This window comes from Dermochelys coriacea, chromosome 8 (assembly GCF_009764565.3).
Source record: "Dermochelys coriacea isolate rDerCor1 chromosome 8, rDerCor1.pri.v4, whole genome shotgun sequence".
Taxonomy (NCBI): domain Eukaryota; kingdom Metazoa; phylum Chordata; order Testudines; family Dermochelyidae; genus Dermochelys; species Dermochelys coriacea.
Window position 1 is genome coordinate 1,108,550 of NC_050075.1, and position 18,026 is coordinate 1,126,575.

General features: G+C 65.9%; 1 protein-coding gene across 2 annotated transcripts; it reads right to left on the reverse strand.

Moving 5' to 3' along the window:
- Positions 1-1,997: 1,997 nt before the first annotated feature.
- On the reverse strand, positions 1,998-15,942 carry FGFR4 (fibroblast growth factor receptor 4). Of its 2 annotated transcripts, none has more exons than XM_038414154.2 (18): positions 15,721-15,942; positions 14,296-14,433; positions 11,282-11,548; positions 10,853-10,939; positions 10,156-10,322; positions 9,822-9,945; positions 8,908-9,098; positions 8,436-8,574; positions 8,133-8,323; positions 6,234-6,379; positions 5,636-5,757; positions 5,434-5,544; positions 5,001-5,191; positions 3,892-4,014; positions 3,574-3,644; positions 3,156-3,293; positions 2,970-3,075; positions 1,998-2,851 (listed from the first exon to the last, which is right to left on the reverse strand). In XM_038414154.2, exons 1-18 carry the CDS (start codon positions 15,761-15,763, stop codon positions 2,705-2,707), a joined length of 2,502 nt encoding a protein of 833 aa, XP_038270082.1. In that variant the 5' UTR covers positions 15,764-15,942; the 3' UTR covers positions 1,998-2,704. The 2 variants fall into 2 exon arrangements, with proteins under 2 accessions (XP_038270082.1, XP_038270080.1); XM_038414152.2 differs by having other exon boundaries at positions 8,133-8,326.
- Positions 15,943-18,026: the final 2,084 nt, after the last annotated feature.

Here is an 18,026-nt window from a genome sequence, read left to right on the forward strand (position 1 = left end):
GGGGGCAGTGCTAGCCCAGGCTGGCAGCACGGCTTGCCCGAAGCCAACCCCCATCCTCTAGCCTGTCTGGGGGGGGCCCTGTCCCCACGCTCCCTCCCTCAGCTGGAGGGAAAGGGCAGGCTGCAGCCGCAGCTGGGGGTGGGAGGATGAAAGAGGATCCTGAGGCTAACGGCCCAGCGAAACCCAATCCTGCCGGAGCGGAGGAGAGGCAAGTCCTTGGAGACCCCAGTGAAACCTAAACCCAGAGCGCAGCAGGGCTCGGGGCAAGGGACAGCTGCAGCCCCTCCTGCTGCCAGGTGCCTGTGCTCTGGGCTGAGCTTGGGGGGAAGGAGCCAGCATGACACAGGCCAAAGCTGGAATTCATCCTCAGAGCTGGAGCTGCCCCACTCCGCCCCCCACCCCCCCGGCAGCACGTCCTGTCCCCTCCCCTCCCCCTGCGGGGTGCTGGGGTGGGGGTACAGGAAGGCCGCTCAGAGCCCCATTCGGGGGGCTGGCCGGGGGGAGGGGCAGAGACACCAGGCTGCTGGTGCTCAGCCGGGACGTTTTCCCAGCCTGGGAGCAAGCTGGCAGCTGCTGGGTCAGTTTCAGGGGGACGCTGGCTGCGGAGTTCACGGTGGCTTAACGCAACAGTGGCTAAGGCGGAACAGATGCAGCAGCTCCCTGTGCATGAGCGGGCCCCCGGCCACCCCCACCTCCTGCCGTGCCCAGGGGCACCCAGAGCCCGTACAGCCCCAGGGCTCCCGGCAGCCACCCCTCGGGGCAGCACAGGGGCTCCCGGCCCATGGTGGCCATTGACTCTGGGCGCTGCAGCGATTCGGGCCCTGGCAGCTCTTCAGGGCTGGCAGTGTGCGGGGAGGGCAGCATGCTGGGCAGGAAGGCAACAGCCAGCGGCAGGAGGGCGCCCCACCGGCTGGAGCTCCTTCCCTCCTTGCCTGTGGGCCAGGAGCACACACGGGGGGAGCGACTGGCCCAGCCCCAGCCCTGCCCCCCCGCTGCGCTTGCCTGGTATTTAAGCAGAGCAGCCCAGTGGAGGCCCAGCAGCATTTGGGGCAGTGTTGCACCCCCAGGGCTCAGTTAGTCCCTGTCTCAGGCCAGGGCACTCTGCCCCACTGCGGGAACATGTGCCTCTCAGACGGTCGGCTGCAGCTGTCCACCCCAGGCAGCAGTTCTGGCACCGGGGGAGCTGGCAGCGCCCAGCATCGCTCTGCCCTGGAGTCACCAGGGCACACGGAGCCAGAGGGGCTCCCAGCAGCCAGGATCCCCAAGGGGCAGAACTGGCCACCTCTGACCAGGGAGCCTTTGGCCTCTCGTTCCCGTCGCAGCCCTGCCTGTGCCCTACACTCCCGCCCCAGATCTGTGCCCGGCCTCCAGGGCAAAGGTTTCTCTCCCTCCCTGCTGCAGATTCCAGTGGTGTCACGGGGGGGAGGGGCGTGCCTCCCCCACCCCATTGAGCAAGGTGCCACCCGGCCCCAGGCAGCAATCCCCCCACCCCCCTCCAGCTCCCAGCTCCGACGGGGAAGCCACAGGGGCTGAGCCCACTTTCAGACAAGCCGAGGATGAGAGCAGGCCCGGGGCCAATCAGCCAGGACGAGTCCCTGGTCCCAGAGATGGTGCCCAGGCCAAAGGAGCTAGTTCCTTGCTCGGGCGGTCCCACAGGCAGAGACAAGACCCTGCGGCGAGGGTGAGGCGGAGGGGGCTCTGTGGCCAAGGGGGAGACCCGGCAGGGGAGAGGCTCCATGGCTGCCCAGGGGCGGAGGATGCCGGCTGGACACAGAAGCTGTGCCTGCAGCCGGAAGCCCGGGTTGAGGGCCTGGCGGAAACGCCCACAACTCTGCGGAAGCAGTACAGGGCAAGGAAGGAGGGGGCTCTGGGAGACGTGTCCAAGCCCCAGTTCACCATGGGAAGGGGCCGTGCTTGGCCCGACACCCGGGCTCGGTGCATGGAGCAGCAGCCCCCACCCCTCCCCAGAGGCAGCCAAGAAACCTCCAGCAAGAGGCTCTATTCCAAAAATAATTTATCCAGGTGATATTTCATGTGCATTAGAGATGCTATGTACATAAATATTCCTCTCTCTAGCTATGTACAGGGCTGGGTGGGATGTGGGGGGTGGCTGGCTGGGCCCTGGGCAGGGCACTCCCAGTGTGTGTGTGTGTGTGTGTGTGTGTGTACACACACACGCACCTGGCTCCCACCAGTACAGTATCACAAAAATATGATTAAAAATGACATCAAACAAAACAAGCAGAGTTTCCTGGGCGAGGCCTGTGGGTGGCCCCAGGCAGCCCTGCTGGGCACCAAGCCCATGCTCCGGGCTGCCCCCCTTGCCCTGGGGCTGACATGAGTTCACTCTGCCATGCAGGAGGAGATGTCTGGTTCGGGGCTCAGCTAGCACCTTTGGGGGCCAGGCAGCCCGCGAAGGCCCAGGGTGCCCTGACTGCCTGGAGGGCAGAAGCCAGCAGGAGGCTTGGGGGCCACATGGACGTCCCCAGGCCAGCCGAGGCCAACCCCTCACAAGGAGCAGGTCCGGCAGCTGGGATGCCCGTGGCTCAGAGACTCCAGCTGCTCAGCTCTCTCCAGGGCCCTGCGGTGGGGAGGAGGGGAAATGCCACAAGAACTGCCTTGTCATTCCCAGCCCCACTGCCAGGCTGTCCAACCCCCCAGAGCCAAGGTGCCCTGGGAAGCCACACCAGTGCCTGGCGGCCCCTCACGTCCTCACGCTGCGGTAGGAGAAGAGGCGGGGGGTGATGGGCAGGGGGTCGTGGGTGAAGACGGAGTCGTCGGAGGAGCAGGTGCTGGTGGTGTCCTCGCAGGAGGGCGAGTATTGCTCGAAGGGCATGGACAGGTCCAGGTACTGTGGGAGGGAAGAGCCGTCAGCATCGCAGGGAGCGTGCCCCCCAGAGACAGGCCAGGAACTTCCTGGCCACCTTCCTGTGCCGCACACACAGGGCCTGCCGGCTCTGCAAACCTACCTCCTCCGAGACAGCTGCCAGGATCTTGTCCAGCCCCTCCACCAGCTGCTTGAAGGTGGGGCGCTGGGAGGGGACAGCATGCCAGCACTCCCTCATCAGCATGTACCTGGCAAGGCAGGGCAGAGCAGAGAGCCGTCAGCCAGAGAACCCGCCCCCCCCACGCCAACAGGCAGCGCGGGTACTCACAGCTCATGGGTGCAGTTGGAGGGCTTGTCCATGCGGTGCCCTTCCTTCAGCAGCTTGAAGAGTTCTTCCACCGGGATCCCAGGGTACGGGGAGCCCCCCAGCGTGAAGATCTCCCACATCAGAACCCCAAAGGACCACCTAGGAACAGGGCAAGCGTCAGGCCAGCGTGGGGCTCGGACTGGCACCGTGAGCAGGGCACTGTCTCTGGAACATCCGCCATTCACAGGGACATGGCCAAGCAGGCCCAGGGGCCGTGGGCTGGGGGTGCCCATCTGGCCTCCGATACTCAGAGAAGGGGGCACAATCGACGCCTGGCTGTGTGCAGTCCCAGCTAGCCCCGGCGGGGGCTGCCCTTGGGGCCGAGGCCCCCAGCCCCCCTCACCCCAGGCCCGGCCCCTGGCAGCGCAGCCGGACTCACACGTCGCTCTGGTGCGTGTACACTCTGTCGAACAGGGCCTCGGGTGCCATCCACTTCACGGGCAGCCGGCCCTGCGGGGAGACGAAAAGCCCTCAGCCCACGGCGGCTGCTGCGAGGCGAGACCCCTCCCCGCCCCCCTCCCGGCCCTTGGCACCCCCGGCCCTCCCTCGGCACCCCTGCCCCTCCCCGCAACCCTCCCAGCTCTCGGCACCCCCGGCCCTCCCTCGGCCCACCCCCCCCAGCAACCTCCACCCCTCCCCATGCCCCACTCCCCCACTCCCGGCCCTCGGCCCCCCCGCCCCACCCCGCTGCACTCACATTGCTGGTCTTTTTATAGTAGTCGATGTGGTGGACGTCCCGGGCCAGGCCAAAGTCCGCGATTTTCAGCACGTTCTCCTCGGTGACCAGCACGTTGCGAGCGGCCAGGTCCCTGTGGATGCACTGCAGGGAGGGGGCAGCTCAGGGCTGGGGGGGGGCATGCTTGGCAACCTCAGCGGGGGCCTGGCCAAATAAGTCTCTCCCACAACCTCTGCCCCAGGGGCCAGGAGCCTCACCCCCCCCCCAGGTGCTGCCTGAGCCCAGCACCTGCAGCCCCCCAGTAGCTGCATGGCAGAGCCAGGTCCCAGCCAAGGCTCCAGTGATGGGCTAGGGGAGGGGGACGCTCTGGACCAGGGCGTGTTAACTCTTTCGTGGCTTCCCCCAAGCTCCGTGGCCCAGAGCAGGGAGACATGTGGGGAGCTGTTCCACTGAGAGCGGTTTGTGCCACGACCTCGGCTATGGGCAACCCCCTGGGTTCCCTGCATTCGACAGCACACAGCCCTCTTTGCCCCCCATAAGACCCAGCAGAGAAGCTGGAGCGGGCCAGCTGGCTGGGACTTCCCTGATGGCAACCCCTGTCCCTTCCTGCAGGAGGAATGCTGCTCAGTCTGCCAGGAGCCAGGGCCTCCCCATTCCCAGCCAGCGCCCCGGAGCCAGGGCCACCCCCAATGCCAGCCGGCACCCCCAGAACCAGAGCCATCCGCAATCCCAGCCGGCGCCCTGGAGCCAGGGCCACCCCCAATCCCAGCCGGCGCCCTGGAGCCGCCCCCCCCAGAGCCAGAGCCGCCCCCAATCCCAGCCGGCGTTCTGGAGCCCCCCCCCATCCCAACCGGTGCCCCCGGAGCCAGGGCCACCCCCAATCCCAGTTAGCATCTTGGAGCCAGGGCCCCCCCATTCCCAGCTGGCGCCCCCAGAGCCAGGGCCGCCCCCAATCCCAGTTAGCATCTTGGAGCCAGGGCCCCCCCATTCCCAGCTGGCGCCCCCAGAGCCAGGGCCGCCCCCAATCCCAGTTAGCATCTTGGAGGCAGGGCCCCCCCATTCCCAGCCGGCGCCCCCGGAGCCAGGGCTGCCCCCAATCCCAGCCGGCGCCCCCGGAGCCAGGGCCTTACCCTCTTTGACTCCAGGTACTCCATGCCACGGGCCACCTGGTAGCCGCAGGAGACCAAGTCCTTGAAGGAGAGCTGCTCCTCGGACATGATGCTGACGTCGAAGGTGTAGTCAGGCGTGGGGGGGCGCCGGGCACGCAGGAACTCCCTCAGGTTCCCTTTGGAGGCAAATTCCACCAGCACGTACAGTGGGCCTGTGGAGACGGACCATCAGGTGGGACTTAGCGACGCTGGGGCATCCATCACCCCCCCACAGAGCACAACCCCCCTCCAAAGGGTGGCAGCGCCCCCCCATTCACCTCAAGCTCAGTCTGCTCTGCCCCTGCTTCAAGTTCAGCAGCCCCCCCCACCCCTCAGCAGTCCCGCCCGCCCCTAAGCATGGCAGTGAACCCCCCTTCCGTGAATATAACAACCCCCCCCCGTGGCAGCCCCTCACCGTCTTGCGTGCAGACCCCCAGCAGGTTGATGATGTTTTTGTGCTTGTCCATCAGTTTCATCATCTCCATCTCGGAGATCAGGTCGGCCAGGTCCTTGTCTGTGGCGTTGTCTGGGGGACAGGGAGAAGATCACTGTGCAGGGCAGGGAACCTGCGAACCCGGGGCTCAGCCCTGGGACGCTGCCCCGCGCAGCCCCGTTACCTTTGAGCATCTTCACAGCCACAGTGAGAGCTCTGTCTGGCCCGGCTCTGTCCAGCCCGTAGGCCTCTGCTCGCACCACCTGGCCAAAGCAGCCTTCTCCCAGGGGCTTGCCCAGCACCAGCCTGCCGAACGGACAGAGACTCCTGTGAGCGGGAGAGGGAGGGGAGGAAGCATCCCCAGCCCTCCCCAGGCACAGCTGTGTGATGCATGGAGCACACTAGAGAAAACCCAGACCGGCCGGGGGGTCTGCACCTCCCCTCCTCAAAGCCTGCACGGAGCGCAGAGGAAGGAGCACCAGTGGCAGGAGGCTGAGAAGCCGGAACGAGCTCTCAGTAAAGTGACCCAGAGCCCATGTCCCAGGGCCATGCAGGGAGCCAGTGGCAGAGGCTGGGCCAGGTCCCGGGTCTCCAGCCCTGCTCCACTGGCCCTCGCTCTGTGAATGGCTCTTTGAGGCAAATGATAACACAGGCCCAGATCCGTCCGTCTGTCTGCCCGGACCCCAGTCCCAGCCCCTGCAGCGGGGCAGCGCTAGGTGATCCGGCACCACGCCTGCCTTCGCACAGCCCTGGAGCCAGCTGAGAGCAGCACAGAGCCCTACTTGTCTCGGGGGAACTCCCACGTGGAGTCCAGCGGCAGGTCGAGCTCCAGGACCCCGGCCAGCATCGGGGTGCAGCTGGATGAGAGGCGGGTTACGCGCATCAGGGACGTGTTGGACTTTCCTGAGCAGCTTGAGTCCAAGGAAAACTATGGGAGAGCCCAAGAGACCCACTGTCACCACCAGGCCAAGCCAGGGAGTGTTGGGGAGAGGGGTTGCAGTGCAGGGCATGGCCCCAGAGCTGGGGGAGAAGAGACTACAGTGCAGGGCATGGTTGGAGGAGGGGCAGAAGAGGGGGGGGAAGCGGTTGCAGTGCAGGGCACGGCTGGGCGCGGGAGGGGGGAAGCGGTTGCAGTGCAGGGCACGGCTGGGCGCGGGAGGGGGAAGCGGTTGCAGTGCAGGGCATGGCTGGGCGCGGGAGAGGGGGAAGTGGTTGCAGTGCAGGGCACGGCTTGGCAGGGGAGAGGGGAGAAGAGGTGCAGTGCAGGGCACGGCTGGGCAGGGAGAGGGGGAAGAGGTGCAGTGCAGGGCACGGCTGGGCGCAGGAGAGGGGGAAGCGGTTGCAGTGCAGGGCACGGCTTGGCAGGGGAGAGGGGAGAAGAGGTGCAGTGCAGGGCACGGCTGGGCATGGGAGAGGGGAGAAGCGGTTGCAGTGCAAGGCACGGCTGGGCAGAGGGGGGTGGAAGAAGAAGTTGCAGTGCAGAGCACGGCTGGGCGGGGAAAGGGGAGAAGCAGTTGCAGTGCAGGGCACGGCTGGGCTAAGGAGAGGGGAGAAGAGGTGCAGTGCAGGGGACGGCTGGGCGCAGGAGAGGGGAGAAGCGGTTGCAGTGCAGGGCACGGCTTGGCAGGGGAGAGGGGGAAGAGGTGCAGTGCAGGGCACGGCTTGGCAGGGGAGAGGGGAGAAGAGGTGCAGTGCAGGGGATGGCTGGGCGCAGGAGAGGGGAGAAGCGGTTGCAGTGCAGGGCACGGCTTGGCAGGGGAGAGGGGGAAGAGGTGCAGTGCAGGGCACGGCTTGGCAGGGGAGAGGGGGAAGAGGTGCAGTGCAGGGCAGGGCACGGCTGGGCAGGGGAGAGGGGAGAAAAGGTGCAGTGAAGGGCACGGCTGGGCACGGGAGAGGGGGGAAGCGGTTGCAGTGCAGGGCACGGCTGGGCACGGGAGAGGGGGGGAAGCGGTTGCAGTGCAGGGCACGGCTGGGCAGAGGGGGGTGGAAGAAGAAGTTGCAGTGCAGAGCACAGCTGGGCGGGGAGAGCGGGAAGAGGTGCAGTGCAGGGCACGGCTGGGCGCAGGAGAGGGGGGGAAGCGGTTGCAGTGCAGGGCACGGCTTGGCAGGGGAGAGGGGGAAGAGGTGCAGTGCAGGGCACGGCTGGGCGCAGGAGAGGGGGGAAGCGGTGCAGTGCAGGGCACGGCTTGGCAGGGGAGAGGGGGAAGAGGTGCAGTGCAGGGCACGGCTTGGCAGAGGAGAGGGGGAAGAGGTGCAGTGCAGGGCACGGCTTGGCAGGGGAGAGGGGGAAGCGGTTGCAGTGCAGGGCACGGCTTGGCAGGGGAGAGGGGGAAGCGGTTGCAGTGCAGGGCACGGCTTGGCAGGGGAGAGGGGGAAGCGGTTGCAGTGCAGGGCACGGCTGGGCGCGGGAGAGGGGGAAGAGGTGCAGTGCAGGGCACGGCTGGGCGCGGGAGAGGGGGAAGAGGTGCAGTGCAGGGCACGGCTGGGCGCGGGAGAGGGGGAAGAGGTGCAGTGCAGGGCACGGCCGCAGCGGGGAGGTTGCAGCCAGGCGCAGGGCAGGGCAGTAGCACGCACACATTGCGGCCGGGCCCTTGCCCTGCAGACTCAGCAGAGGGCTGTGCCCAACGCACAGCGTCCAGGACCTGCTGGGGGCTCGCAGGCCCCCCGGGCCCCGGACGTACCTGTCTGATGAGCGGGAATTTGGAGAGCTTGTGAACGGCCATGGGCTCCAGGGGCTGTTTGCTCGGCTGGGTCTGCATCCGGCACAGCACCACGATGATGGCAGCCATGGCCACAGCCAGGGAGCCCGACGTGTAGATGATGATGTCTGTGTACTTGGTCTCGGGGGTCTCCACCTCCTGCACCAGCTCCTCTGCTGGAGAGCGAAGCCAGTGAGGCTGGGCCCTGCTGCGCCCCGCACACCCGGGTTCTCGGCAGGTGGGGACCCTGCCATGGCCGGAGCTCTCCCAGCCCCCCAGCCTTACCTGGCAGCACGGTGAGCCAGGCTGACTGGTAGGACAGGCCGATGGAGTTCCCGGCCAGGCAGGTGTATTCCCCAGCATCCTCCCTGGAGACGTTGTGCAGGTACAGCACCTCCACCTCCGAGCTGTTAATGTCGGCTGTCTGCGGGGGTCAGAGCCGCAGCATCAGGGCCCAACCCCACACATGGGCCCTGGCTTCCTCCTCAGGCTGGGCCACAGGGCAAAGGGGTCCCAGCAGCAGCTGATTCTTTCCCATCGCAGTGGGGCACTGAGCTCCATGGACCCAGGCTGAGCCTGCCAAGCCATTCCTGCTTGGCCCTAGCCCCTAGAGAATACCCTGCTGCCCCTAGATCTGGGGCTCCTCCCACTGCTCCCCCGCCCCCAGGCTGCGTCAAGTCCCACCGGGGCCCTGGGGGCAGCATGCGCCCCGGAGAGCCAGTGCCCTGCGCCAGGAGGGGCCAGCCCGGGCAGTTACCTTGAGCACTTGGACATAGGGCACCCCGTCGGGGCCGAAGCTGCTGCCGTTCACCTCGATGTGCCTGAGCCACTGGATGTGGGGCTGGGCGTCGCTGTACACCTTGCAGAAGAACTCCACGTCACTGCCCACCACCGCCGTGGTGTTGGCAGGCAGCCCGGCCTGCAGGATGGGCCTGTGTGGGGACCTCTCTGCCGGGAGGGAAGAAGGGAGCAGCATCGCCCAGCTGGACAGCCTGCAGCAGGGCCGACTGCGCCCAGCATGCACCATGCGCCAGCCGCTGCATGGGGCCCCGGCCAAGTGGGCAGAGCAGGACACTAGCAGGCAGGACACTTGGTTTGTGTCACCAACTCCCTCCGTGGCCTGGGGCGGCCACAGCCTCTCTGTACCTCATCCCCAGGGGCCACGGGAGCCCCCTCCCTCCCCTGCTGCAGCACCCAGCTGCTCGCTCAGGTCAGAGTGTGTCTGTTGCTTGTCTGTCCACCTCCCTTCTCGCCCTGGCGGCTGACTCTCTGCCATTACCCACGGCTGCTGCAGACACCTTGCCAGCCCAGCACCACCGCCCGGCCGGGAATTCCTCCAGGCCCGCAGCAGCCAGAAGAGGAGGGGCAGAGAGGGGCGGGAGGCAGGTCCCAGCTGGGGGTTAGTTGCTTTCATTCAATGCCAGGACCCAGATGATCTCCAAAGCGCTGTGAAGCTTCGGGATCAGTGACCCTGCACCCAGGAGTCTGGTCTGCTCCCAGGCTGCATGGGGACGGCCCCTGACAGGAACACAGACCCCTCGTTAGTGTTCCCTCATTAGTACAGCCCCTGTTAGTCTGTGCCGGGCAGCACTTGAATGGGGAAGTCCTAGAGTCAGTGTCCCCTCCTACCCCTGTGAGCCAGGGCTGCCCTCGCACAGGGAAAGGCCTCACCTAACACGTCCAGCAAGTAGCTGTAGCGGATGCTGCCAGCCTGGTTCTCCACCAGACAGGTGTAGTTCCCCCGGTCGGAAGGCACCACGCTCTCCATGACCAAGCTCCAGTGCTGGGGCCGGAGCTGCAGAGAGATGGGGACACAAGCACCAGATGAGGGGAGCAGAGCTCCCCAGCGAGGCAGAAGCCTTCCCCTTATCCCAGAGGGCTTGGCTCAGAGGCAGCACCTGGTTACAGGACGCTCTGATCTCGGCCAGAGGCCTCGAGGGGACCGGAGCAAAGCCCAAGGGAGGAGAGGCGACAGCTCCGATCGGCTCCCCGGGATCACGCTTACCCGGATCCCGCCGATGCGGTGCTCCCCCCGGAACTCCCGCCCGTTCTTTAGCCAGCGGATGCTGGGGCTGGGACTCCCTGACGCCGGGCAGCGGAACTTGACCGTGTTTCCCGCAGGGACAGCATACAGCTTCTTATCCATCCGCTGAGGCTGCGTCCAATACGGGGCTGAGGAAGACATCGCACGATTGACGGCCATTAGCCCCGGGGCCGGGAGACATTCCCAGTGCCAAGTACCAGGGCTTGGAGTGTGCACGGTGCTGTGCCCAGGGACCCAGCTCATCCTGCAGCGAGGCCGTGCTCCAGCTCCTCCAAAGCTCCCATGTATCGAACGCTGGGACAGCAAGGAAGAGGATTGCAAAGCCCTCCAGGAGGTGCAGCAGCGCTCCCCCAGCACTGCCCTCTGCCCCAGGCACAGAGCTTAACCCGGGAACCCTGTGGAGCTGAGCACAGGCCAGGACATGGCCCCATTCAGCCGCTTGCCATGGGTGAGACACAGAGGCTGCCACGCACATGGGGGCTGACGGGAGGAGCACAGCAATGTTCCTGCAGAGAAAGAGACGTACGGGCAGGGTGCCCTGCACTCCTGGCAGCTTGAATGACCCAACACCAAACTCCTTTTCCCTCGCCTCTTGCTCCAGCAGAGCTGGGGGCTCAGGACAGCCCCTGCCATGCAGGCAGCTGGCCCCGGGACTGACCTCTGCGGTAAGTGGGCTCCTCGTTTGAATCACCGAGGGAACTGTCCCCGTTGCTGTCTTCATCATCATCACCTGAGGCCAGTGAGTCTGAAGGAAAGTGTTACGAGAGGGGTCACATTCCTGCTGCCGGGGAGCTCACAGCTACTCCAGCCCCAGTTCTTTGGAGTGGGGCAGGGCACTGGCTTTGGAGAGTGTACCCAGCTACTCCAGACCCAGCCTCTCCCAGCAGGGGGCGCTGCCGGGAGTGGGGCAGGAGCACTGGCTGGCTGGGGGGTGGGGGTGGTGGGGAGCGTTCCCGGGTAGGCTGATCCTGGGCTCTCCCAGCAGGGGGTGCCGTGGGGAGTGGGGCAGGAGCGCTGGCAGCAAGCAGCAGGGTGGACAAACTCATCTCCCCTGGGCAGGGCGGGCCCACCTGCCCGGGGCTCTTACCCACAACGGAGATGGTGAAGTTGCGCAGACTCTGGCCAGTGTCCTGCACCCGGCACACATAGAGCCCTGAGTCCTCGTAGGTGACCTCGGCAATCTCCAGCGTGTGCTGCCCGATGCGGACCCGCCCGCCTGGGAGGAGCTGCTTGGCCTCCTTGTACCAGGCGACGTCCAAGCTGTGGTTGGCATCGCAGTGAAGCTTCAGCACGTGGCCGGGGTCCAGCAGGAAGTGCTCCTCCTCCGTCTGCAGCAGGCGGCTCTCAAACAGCGCTGCCCAGCACAGAGGGGACACAGCTGAGCGCCAGGCCCGAAGGCAGCTCATCACTCCACAGACAAGCTTAGCAGCTCTGTTGGCTGCGGGGGCTGCCCCAGCTCCCCCACACACTGACACCCTGCGGAGAGGCCAGCCATGGGCCGGGGCAGCCAAGTGGGACCTCTGCCCCAGGCAGGCCCCAAGCAGCTGCTCCTACCACCCTCTGCAATGGACAAGCCAGGGAAGATGGGGGCAGCGTGTCCTGCGGTGGCATTTCCAAGCACGTGAGGAGCCACAGGCAGGAGCATGGACCCTGCCCTGGGCAGAAAGCCCAGAGATAAGAGGCTTTAATCAGCAGCCACTGGTTGGCATGGACTTACTGCTGCCTCCGGGCCCCAGACACAGCCAGCTGTCGAGCCCAGGCCACAGGGCCTGCTCCCTCCTCTCCGCACCGCTCCAAGGCCAGGCCGTGGGCACCTGTGTGGCCAGCACAGGATAGGTGTTGGGGGTGGTGTGGGGGGGAGCTGGTTTTCTGGATCCCAGAGCCAGGCTACCCATGGCATCGGCTCCCCTTTCCGGAGGCCCTGGGCATGGGGCATATCCAGCATTAGCACTGGGGGCCAAGGGCCCAGGATCCCCCCTCAGGGTAGGTGCCATCACCCCCTGCCCGCAACCTTCTCCCATTGACAGCACCCCCAAACTCCATGCTGGCCCTTCATCTCCTGCTGCAGAGCCTCCTCGCGTTCAGCAGAACCCCCAGCCCAGCTCTCCGCACCGGCTCTGCCGAGAAGGGAGCCCTGCATGTGCCCCCTCCCGGCCTCCAGACAGAGACATCCCCTCAGCTGGCTGCTTGACAGGCTCCCAAGTGGACCCCTCAGGCAGCCAGGGACTGCAGCTCCTCCCCTGCCAGGCCCTCTTCCCGTCTGACCTCCTGCTGAGCCCATTTTCTTCCCCTTCCCATGCTCTCCTTGGGCCCAGCCCCGGCCCCCTTTGCAGGGTTGAGGAAAGAACTGGTGCTGCATCTGCTTTAGCTCAGTTGGTGCAGCTGGAGGAGAGGAGCCCCGGGTGTGGCTGTCCCAGAGCTGCAGCAGCCAGCACAGGGGAACAGCCTCTAGCCCCCTCCACAGTGCTGGCTGGGCTGGGGGGGGAGGGCTCCCAGCTGGGCATGGCCAGCGGGAGTGATGGGTTTTCACACTCAGCTGCCTCCAGCACTTCCCGCCTGCCCTGTTTGTCTAACCTGGATTTGAACTGTAATTGCTCTGGTGACACCCCCGCAAAGCAGGGCCATGGGAACCTGGTGGGCATGCACTCTCCCACCCCACAGCTCGCTGCACCATGGCCCCACCCAGCCCTCTCTTGCTGCCCCTGACCTGGCCGGAGTTCTCACAGCTGATCTCCAGACCGGACACCACCTATCCCCTCCAAAGGGCCCTGCCCATCCCTGGCCAGGCGCTGCTCTGTTCTGCTGCCTGCCCCCTCCAGCACACCAGAGAGGGGCAAGGGGGATTCCTTCCCACCCCGGACCAGCGCCCAGTCAGGGTCCAAGCGGCTCCTGCTAGCCCTGCAGAGTGAGGGGAGTGAGTCTGTTCTGCCCCAGGCGTGGTGACTGAGAACCCTTAGGGCTGCAGGTGAGGAGAGGGAAGAAGGGGCCAGATATCAAGGGTCTGCGGGGCTGGCTGCTTTGTGTGTAAATGGAGCAGGTTCGATCTGGAGTTAGAGCCAATGAGAGCTGAGCCCAAGTCCCCCAGAACCACACTTTAACCAGAACACGTCCTGAACAAAGCCAGGGAATCCATAACGAGTGTCTCCAGCTGCCAGCCTGGCTCACTCCACTCCAGGGCCAGGGCCAGGGCCTTGCTTGGGCAGACCCAGGAGATGGGGTGGGAGGGAGGCTTTATCATTCAAGCAGTTTCTCCATCAGCTGCTGGCTTGGGGCTCAGTAGCTGACACCAGAGCACAGGCTGAGAGCAGAGTTATCAGGAGCCTAAACCCGCCCACAGCCAGCAAGACAAACAACCGCTCCAGAGCCGCCAGGTCTGAGGCAAACAGGCTCCTCTTGGCCCAGCCTCGAGGAGCCAGACTCTGGGCCTCTGGGGAAGGGCCAGGGCCAAACACTCCATTAGCTGAGGGCTTTGAAAAGCCAGGTCGGTGCCCCCTGAGCTGAGGCCTCCGGCTGTTACCACAATACTAACTAACCCTCCATCCTGTGAGAATCTCACTGGGCAACTCCCAAGCACCACCAAGGGACCCAGGAACCAAGGACCAGTGGAGATGCTCTGAAGTCCCTGGCATCCTATATGGGCTACTCAGCCGAGCGCCAGGAGAAAGAGACAGAAAAACCTCACTCAGCAAAGCTGCCCAGCTGTGCCCCACGCCAGGCTGCAGCATGGTGCGACCCCCATAGCGCTGAATTGCACCATCTGTCTGCACCAGGCCTCGTGCAACAGCAGCCGGCCTGGAGCCTGCAGCCACTGTAGTCGCACTAGATACTCCGATACGTGATACCCGCACTTCTGAACAGCGCCTCCCCGTGCTGGGCACACGCTCCGTGCTACCGCCCCATTCTTGCACACGCCTGTGTGCCATGCACACCTACCCGCAAGGCCCCAGGCCCGAGTGCTAAGAACTAGACTGTGACTCCAGCTATTTCCCCCTGCTCCCGGCAGCTCTGCGGGCTCCCAGGCTACCCTGGTCCTTCCTCCCAGCTCCCCTCACCCCCGGGCTCTGTCCCTCCTCCGCCAGGCCCCTCTCTGGCCATTCATACCTGGCTCCATTGTTCTTCCTGGGGAAGCAGCTGCTTGAGTCCCTGTTGTCACCGCTGCCAGGAGGCTCAGCAGGGCACAGGGCAGTGGCTGCATCTTCCTGCTCTTCCTTTCCTGGCTTAGCCTGGAGTCCTCACAGCCTGAAAACACAGGGCCAGAGAGAGCCAGTTACCCTGCTGCTGCCACAACCTCCTCCAGCCCCCCGAGTGTTCCAGCCCCCGGGGAACCCCCAGAGTCTCAACCCCCGCCTCAGGGGAGCAATGCACACTCCCCACCACGAGGTGAGCTGTTAATCCCTTCCATTCCGCTCCATCCGGAGCAGGTAAGGGCCTGGAGGCAGGGCATGGGCCCAAGAGGACCCCCCAACCCTTCCTGCAGGGGGCTGGCAGCGTTTGGCCCCCAGGCAGGGGTGTGCTGGCCTGGCGGATGCTGCTCTCCCAAAGCTACTTCAGAACAGGGTCAGCGCGGGCGGAGTGAAGATTCAGGAGCCGGTGGGAGGGGAGGGGCTGCCTCGGTGTCCTGGACACCCCGGGACAATCCGAGTTGTCCCAGCAGGAAGGAGGGTGCGGTGGGGGGAAGAGTCACCCCACGAAGCTGGCACCAGCCAAGGCTGGGAGAACCAGGCGCTTCCAGAAGACGGGGCCCCTCCACCAGCAGTCAGGGCATGGGACGGGGGCTGCGAGATCGCACTGGTGACCGCTCCCCGCACTGTCCCCCCATCCCCTGCCCCGTCACACCGCTGGGTGCAGACAGGGCGGGGGAACCAGCCCAGCCCCGGCCGCTCCCTCCAGCCAGCGCCAGCCCGGACTCGCCCCCAGCCCCGCAGCCCACCGGCCACTGCGGGAACAAGGGCTGCCCGCCCCCCGGCTCTCACTGCCCCTGGCCGGGCAGGCTGGGCGCGCGTGGGGGCTCCCCGGGTCTGGATGGGGAGACCGGGGAGCAGGGGCGCCGAGGGCCCGGGAACCAAACTCAGACCCTAGACGTGATCGAACCGCCGGGGGGCAGCGCCCGCCCCCAGGTTCCAGCGCCCATGGGGGGAGCCGCGGGGCGGCCGGCCAGTTTAATGGTTAATCGGCCTGACAAAGGCTCCTGCGCCCGGCGCGGCTGGTCACAGATTTACAGACCCCGCTGCTGCAGGACCCGGGCAAAGTCCGCCGGCCCCGCCCGGGCTCCCGGGGAGCTCCCCGCTCCGCAGCGCCCGGCCCCCGGCCCCGGAGCAAAGTTCAAGCCACCGGCACAAGAAAGTTTCCCTTTTCTGCAGCCCCCGGGCGAGTCCAGCGGCCCCGGGGTGCCCGGCCGCCCACCAGCGCGCGGGGCCCCCCGCCGCCCCCTGCCACCAGCGCCCGGCTCCCGACCGCCCCCCTGCCACCAGCCCCTGGCTCCCGATCGCCCCCCTGCCACCAGTCCCCGGCTCCCCGACCCCTCACCGCCGCCGGCGCCCCGCTGCAGGGCTCTAGGGCCGGGCTCCATCCCTCCGCATCCCGGAGGCTGGGAAAGGGGCCGATCCTCCCCCGGGTGCCGCGCTGAGGGTCTGGGCTGGAGCTGCCGGGAGCCCCTTGCGCGCAGCCGGGCTGGCTCCTTCCCCCGGGCGCCCTGGTCGCGCTCTGCAGCTCCCGGCGCCGGCTCCCAGCCTCTGGCGGCAGCGCAGGAGGGGCCGCTGGGCGTGTGGAGCGCAGCGCTCGGGTTACACCGAGCCAACAATGGGCCGCCCCCGCCCCGCCCCGCCCCTGCTCAGGCTCGGGTCAGCCGCATTCCTGCCCCGGGGCGGCCTTGGGGACCGAGCCCTGCTCCCTGCGGGCCTGTGGGAGCTGCAGCCAGCAGGGAACGCGGCTACCCTGGGGGGTCCCAGCCCAGCCAGGCAGGGAGGGATGGGGAGCTGAGAGGCAGCACGGCCCCTGCGCAGGGACTTGTCACTGCGGGGAGGCACTGCTTCCCCAGCCCCGGCTGCACCACCTTCCAGGAGCCCTTCTCCCCTGCTACCATGGATGGGGTGAGCAGGGGACTGGACTAGATAACCTCTTGAGGTCCTTCCCAGTCCTATGATTCTATGAGGCTGTCCCTGGGGTCTTCTGCCCATTGCCCAACCCTTCCCAGTGTGTGCAGAGAGCATACTGCATTGACACAATGCACCCTAGTCTGTGGAACTCACTGCCACAAGATCTCAGATCACAAGAGCCTGGCAGGGCTCCAAAAGGGATCTGGTGTTTAGGCGGAAACATGCAGAGGCACAGACCCCACTGGCTTCAGGCCTTTAACTCACTAGCTGAGCAAGCAGCTTGCTGGGGTCAGGCTGGGGTAGAACTGCAGGCTCAGCACCATTCTCACCTGGGCAGGCCAGAGCGGGGGTTAGACCATCCTGTCTGACCTACATCACGCACACTGGAGAACCTCCCTCCACCCACCCCGTGGTTTGTGTGTGGAGCCCAACAGCTTGGGCGTGGGACTTGGGCAGATCTCGGAGAGCCCGTCTGGATGGATACCAAGACCCCAGGCGCTGGAGAATCCATCCTGTCCCATGGCAATTCCCATGGCTAGTCACCCTCCTCTGGAAAAATCACATCTTGTGTCACTTGGAACTTCCCTGCCTTTGTCTGGGACCTGGCAGAGCCCTGTTGTGCTAGGCCCTACGTAAACATGTCACTGGGTGGGGGCGGGGACGGGGCGGGACCTGCCCAGAAGACTTTCCAATCTGCGCCCAGAAGACTTTCCAATCCACAGGTTTGTCTCTAGGGGAACCGTTACCAGGGGAACTGCAGCAGTATGGTCAGGCCACAGACGGAGCGCTCCGCACCCAGAGACACACCGGAGACACACCCGGAGACACACCAGAGCGCTCTGCACCTGAAGACACACTCAGAGACACACCGAAGCACTCTGCACCCGGAGACACACCCAGAGACACACCGAAGCACTCTGCACCCGGAGACACACCCAGAGACACACCGAAGCACTCTGCACCCGGAGACACACCCAGAGACACACCAGAGCGCTCCGCACCCAGAGACACACATGGAGACACACCTGGAGACACACCGCAGTGCTCAGAACCTGGACACACAGAAGCACTCTGCACCCAGAGACACACTCAGAGACACACCGAAGCACTCTGCACCTGGAGACACACCTGGAGACACACCAGAGTGCTCCGCACCCAGAGACACACCTGGAGACATACCCGGAGACACACTGGAGCGCTCTGCAACCGGAGACACACCAGAGCACTCTGCACCCGGACACACACCTGGAGACACACCGGAGCGCTCCGCACCTGGAGACACACCCGGAGATGCACCAGAGCGCTCCGCACTTAGAGACACACCGGAGCGCTCTGCACCCAGAGACACATCCGGAGACATCTGGAGACACACCGGAGCGCTCCGCACCCAGAGACACACCTGGAGACACACAGGAGCACTCTGCACCCAGAGACACACCCAGAGACACACCAGAGCACTCTGCACTTGAAGACACACCCGGAGACACACCGAAGCACTCTGCACCCGGAGACACACCCGGAGACACACCGAAGCACTCTGCACCCAGAGACACACCCGGAGACACACCGAAGCACTCCGCACCCAGAGACACACCCAGAGACACACCGAAGCACTCCACACCCGGAGACACACCCAGAGACACACCGAAGCACTCCGCACCCGGAGACACACCCAGAGACACACCGAAGCACTCCGCACCCAGAGACACACCCAGAGACACACCAGAGCGCTCCGCA

What these genes read in the sequence shown, in the direction of transcription:
- FGFR4 (XM_038414152.2), bottom strand. Translation starts at nt 15,763, where the DNA reads ATGGAGCCCGGCCCTAGAGCCCTGCAGCGGGGCGCCGGCGGCG. An exon ending in CTTCACCATCTCCGTTGTGG is followed by an intron (nt 10,940 to 11,281) that starts GTAAGAGCCCCG and finishes ACTTTCCTTCAG; the next exon opens with ACTCACTGGCCTCAGGTGAT. An exon ending in TGGGAGTTCCCCCGAGACAA is followed by an intron (nt 5,758 to 6,233) that starts GTAGGGCTCTGT and finishes TCCGTTCGGCAG; the next exon opens with GCTGGTGCTGGGCAAGCCCC.